Genomic DNA, 5468 nt, shown 5'->3' on the forward strand with positions numbered 1-5468 from the left:
ATTGGTCTTTTCCGGTGGGTAGAATTTTTTGTAGAAAGCTAGAGCCAACTTCTTCCAAGAATCTATTCCAAGGGTGGCCTTATCAAGACCCTTCAACCATTGCTTTGCGGTGCCGATTAAGGAAAAAGGAAATAAGACCCGTCTAATTTGGTCTTGAGTCACGCCCGTTTGAGAGATAGCATCACAATAATCGCAAAAGGTTTCCATATGAGAATGATGGTCCTCACTAGGCATTCCCCCGAATTGGCTCCTCTCAACTAGTTGGATGAAGGCGGACTTGGCAATAAAATTTCCAGTGAGATGTTGCGGTGTAGGAGTACCATTTGGTAGATTCTCCTCGGTGGGTATGAGTGTGACGAGAATTTTGGCATTGTAGGTGGATTTTGTAGGGTATTGTGTAATGGGTTTTCTTCTCCTTCTATTGCGAAAGGATTGACAAACTCACTAGTGGGTTGAACAACTTCACCAACACCTCTCAAATTCCTCCTAACAAGTCTCCTATTGTTCGTAAAGGTTCTTTCGATTTCACGGTCAAAAGGTAACAAATCACTTTGTAACCTTCTAGACATGCAAAATATCAAACAACTCAAAAACAATTAGAACAAACCTTGAGGATTTTTACTTCCTCAAGGCGAAGAAAGACACAACTAATAACAAAAGGGAAATCTAAATCAAACAAACACCGTCCCAACAACGGCGCCATTTTTGATCGGTCCGTTTCGTATTCACAAATAAATAGATGTGGTCGTTGGTCACGGTCGAATCAAAACACAATTTATAGCTTAACAAGCAACTCTAGAATTAGTAAAGAGGCAAGTAAAGGTCGGATCCCAAGGGACGGGAGTTGAAATGAGATTTCTATTGTAACTAGTGGTGTCTAAGGGGTGTCACAAATTGGGTTGATGCAAAAGGTTACTAAACTAGAATAACAATGAAAATAAACAAGCAAGATGAATTAAAGGGGTGTAAACAATTGATTAAAGGCACTAGGGTGTCATGGGATCATAGGGGAATCATGGGATATGATCATACAAACATGTTCTCAAATTATAAGCAAGCAATTATTGTTGTGATGGATTGAGTTGGGTTATATCTTACAATCCTAGGAAAGTTTGGGTCCCGGAGCCGAATCGATTAGATTGTACAACACCTACAATTCGACTTAATCTTCCCTACTCAACAACATGCATGGTCTAATGAGACTCGAGTTGGGTTATGTCTTACAAGTCTCATTGAAAAGATAGGAGATGATAGTAAATGCAAGGATTCATAGGCTTAGCATTTCATCAAATATAACATGTGCATGAGTTGAGATCAAAACAAGCAAGCAAATAAGATATGAAAGCATATTAATTTAAGCATGAATCATTCCCCATGTTGGTTTCCCCTAATCACCCATTAACCCTAGCTAAGAGACTACTCACTCATTATTATGTTGATCATGCTAGCAAGGTTGTCAATCATACCAACAATATGAAACATGATGAATAAATGAAAGTAATTAACAATAATTAAAAAGGGATTAAGAGATTATACCTACTAATGATTCCAATAATAAAGCAAGAATAATAGAAGTACTTGAATGCTAGATTGAGAGGTTGTCAATCTCCCAATAATAACCCAAATAATCTTCAATTACCCAAAATAAAGGATGAACAAAAGAGAGATTAAAGAACTAAAACTTGGATTAAAACTTGATTAATACTTGATTACAATATTGAAGAGAGATTTGATTGATATTAACTACACTAATTATTGATAAGAAGAACATGCTCCTCTAATTAGACTAATGGGGTATTTATAGTGAAAATTAGGGAGGATGCATTAGGGTTAACTAAGGGCTAAACTAGTAATTACACTTCTTAAGTTGAGCAAGGAGAAGCCGGTATTTTTGGAGAGAAGGGCTTCTCTTTTCGTAGCTTGAAGAAGACAACCCGTCTTTGTGAAGGAATCCGGGCGGATTAAGGTCGGGACGGCCGGATTTGGTCGATGGAATCCGAGCGGATTCTAGGGAATCCGGGCGGATTGTTGAGGGGGAATCCGAGCGGATTCAGTGGGACGCTTCGGATTATGCAAGGGCAGACGGGCGGATTGTTGACAATCCGCTCGGATTGTCAGTCAGCGTGGTAACTTCTTCTTTTCTTCCCTTTTCTTCATAAATTCCTTGGGGATTTCTTTGGGGACTCAAGGATCCTTTCTCAACATTGCTTTTCTACTATGATATGTACAAAGGCCTTCTAATCTTGTCTCTCCTTGATGCTTGGTCATTGAATTTGATAAATTTACTCTTGTTTTGCCACGAAAATGCAAGATTCTTACTCCTTTCCTACCAAGGGATCAAAATCTCAAAGAATATGCAAAACAAAGAACTAAAGATAAGAAATGACCCAAATAAGCACTAAAAAGCATGGAAACAAGGGTAATTCGGGGGCTAAATATGCGCCAATTATGGTCACATCAAAGAAATCCGGCAAGATTCGGGAAACTGAGAAAAAACAGCCCAAAAAGAGGCGCAACAGGAACTGCGACCTTTCCAAGAGGCGCTGTTCCCACTGCGTCATCTCCCGAGGCCTTTCCTCCTCAGTAAGAAAGATTTCCGCGGCTTTAATTAGAAATTAGGAAAGATGTATGCTTCCTTATTCCCTAAAGAAGATATTTTCGGTATTTAATCATAAAAAAAGTAAATATTTAGGAATAAAACTCTAGAATATCTTAGAACATTCTGACTCGGCTTTAAGACGTTTTTTAGAAAATGGAACGATTTTTGACTCGAACTCAAAATGTACTCTAATTACAGTCAAAACGACCGTATCAGCGCATAGATGATGACCATGAGGTTGACTCGACTGTTTGAGCTATCACTTATCGACGAACTTACGAAATGTCATAAATCACTCCCTGTTATAAACATGCAGCCCAATCATCACTGGGTGGTTGTAGAAACGAGGTATCTACAATAGAGCAACGTTCAAGCTCATCCACTTCTTCACTCCATGTCTTCGACTGAACACTAGCGGCGCCGGGTACCAAAGCGACCTCTTAAAGATCCCTGCTGAAACATAACGCAAGACATTCATCAAAGGTAGGATCAATAATATTAATCATGTTACAAGAAGCTTCTAAGTCAGGAGGGCGCGATGCTTTGTCAAAACTAAAAGTGATAGCGTCATCCCTAACATTGAATGTAAGACTCACATGCCTAACATCTATAACCGCCCCAATTGTATGCAGAAATGATCGTTGTAGAATAATAGGAATTCGAGAATCCTCAGCCATATCTATCACTACAAAGTAAACTGGAATAAATAATTTTCCGACTCTAACTAGCACATCTTCAAAGACACCCATAGGGCACTTAACAGATCTGTCAGCCATTTGCAGGGTCATATTAGTACATTTTAGCTTAGTCATGTTTAGTTGTTTGCAGATTTTATAAGGCATAACACTAACACTCGCCTCTAAATCGGATAGGGCATTATCTATATTTAACTGACCAATATTACAAAGAATAGAAAAACTCCCCGGATCCTTAAGCTTAAGTGGTGATCGGCTTTGTAACACAGCACTGCAATCTTCAGTAGATGCAATCATCTCCATTTCGTTAGAGGATCTCTTCCTTGTTAATATCTCCTTTAGAAACTTCGCATAAGCCGACACTTGAGTGACCAATTCAGTAAATGACACACTAACTTGAAGATTCTTCACTATCTCCATGAACCTCCTAAACTGCTGATCTAGATTTGATTTGTGTAGTCGGTGCAGAAAAGGTAATGCAATTTTAATGGGCTCAGCGTCCTTTGCTTTACTCGGAATTTTCGACACCCCATCATCAGTCAGGGGAGTTCCTCGATCGAGTATAAGGGTCACTCGATCGAGTAACCTGTTTTGACCAAAAACCTTAGCTTCAGGGCGAGAAACAGCAACTTCTAGGGAGGGTACTCGATCGAGTCCTAGGCCACTCGATCGAGTATCCACTGTAATTCTAGTTTTTTCGCTCATTTTCTTGCATCGTGTCTTAGCTTTGCTTAATTCATTCTCGTCATCACTTAGCTCTAGGTTACCCAATCCCTTAGGATGCATGTAAGGGACCTCATCTTCAACATGGGCATCTCCGGACCTTGATATGTAGTACTGCTTGTCAACGAAATAATATTAACTTGTTCATGTGCTTGTTTAACTTAAGGATGAAGGTTTCTAGGTTGCTTAGAAGGATTTTGAATAATGGCCAATTGAGCAACTTGAGTGTCCAACATTTTATTGTGAGCCATAAGTTAAGAAATCTTAGATGCTTGCTTCTGCTGAATCATTAAACTCTGCTGTAACATAGCTTTCACCTCTGCTAAATCATTATTGAGAGGTTGATGAGGAGGTTGCATCGACTGGAATTGTTGTTGACTAAAATTCTGACCTCCTTGGTTCTGCCTAACAAACTTTTCCTGCCAAGGTGCCTTACTAAGGACCACCCTAACATATCAAGGTGCTACCATCTCGGTTGCCCGTGGTACAGTATATCAAAAGTGACCATAAAGAAACATAAATTAAGGTTTATAAATTAAAGTGCGTACAAGTGAAACCAAAATCCGAAAGGTCTACAAACTGTCAAAAGAAAGTGATAAACAATTGTATCAAAAGTCAGCGGAAAATAGACATGCTAAGCTAAGTGGTGACTCCATCCCAGTCGTGACCCACGAGCTATCCACTGCATACCTGTTAATTAACTACTCACCATCCCCGAATGGATCACCACAGTTTTGTAAAACAAGAACGGGGCCAGTCAACTAATTAACAAAAATAAGAAACGCAACAAAGCAAACATCCAAATAATTCATCACACTTTCCTCTCACTCCAATAATCTCCAATCATTGATTACACACTAAAGTGTGTAGCCCTGCCAGATTACCCATCGTAACAGGTAATCCACACCACTAGTGGGGGTCGCAGCCTTACCATCTAAGCCCCGCTCAACTCCAAGAGCGAATAACCCATGTCCATTAATTTGCACATCCCCCTTGTGACGGGAACCACAAAGGGCAAATCAAGGGCGTGAAGCTATTCCCAATGATGACTTCACTCAGCCGAGGACGCACCTCGAGAACCACAAACAAACCAAACTACCAAACCAAATCATCCAATATACCACAATCACAATAATAGTAGTAATTATGTAAATAAATCAACCATCATCATCTTATATCTAAATAATCAGGCAAATGAGTAGGGAAAACCTACCTTATTAGCGAATTTGCAATCAACAACAACAACGGAAGCTAGAATTGTTCCCCTACGAACTCGTCACCTAGCAATAATCACAACCATACTCTATGTCACAATCATACCAACAACCCTTTTCTAAACCTAAATAATTAGGGCAAAACCCTAAAAGACAACATAACTAGTTAACAAGATACTAGTGACTTACTAACGAACCGATATGGAAAAGACGGATGAAGACTCACGATCGATCAAT

At 39.5% G+C, this 5468-nt stretch overlaps 1 protein-coding gene across 1 annotated transcript; it reads right to left on the bottom strand.

Moving 5' to 3' along the window:
• Window positions 1-3039: 3039 nt before the first annotated feature.
• On the bottom strand, window positions 3040-3591 carry LOC141655294 (uncharacterized). The gene has a single exon (XM_074462381.1). It carries the CDS (start codon window positions 3589-3591, stop codon window positions 3040-3042), a length of 552 nt encoding a protein of 183 aa, XP_074318482.1.
• Between the last annotated feature and the right edge of the window lie 1877 nt (window positions 3592-5468).

Source organism: Silene latifolia, chromosome 5 (assembly GCF_048544455.1).
Source record: "Silene latifolia isolate original U9 population chromosome 5, ASM4854445v1, whole genome shotgun sequence".
In the NCBI taxonomy this organism is placed as follows: Eukaryota; Viridiplantae; Streptophyta; class Magnoliopsida; order Caryophyllales; family Caryophyllaceae; genus Silene; species Silene latifolia.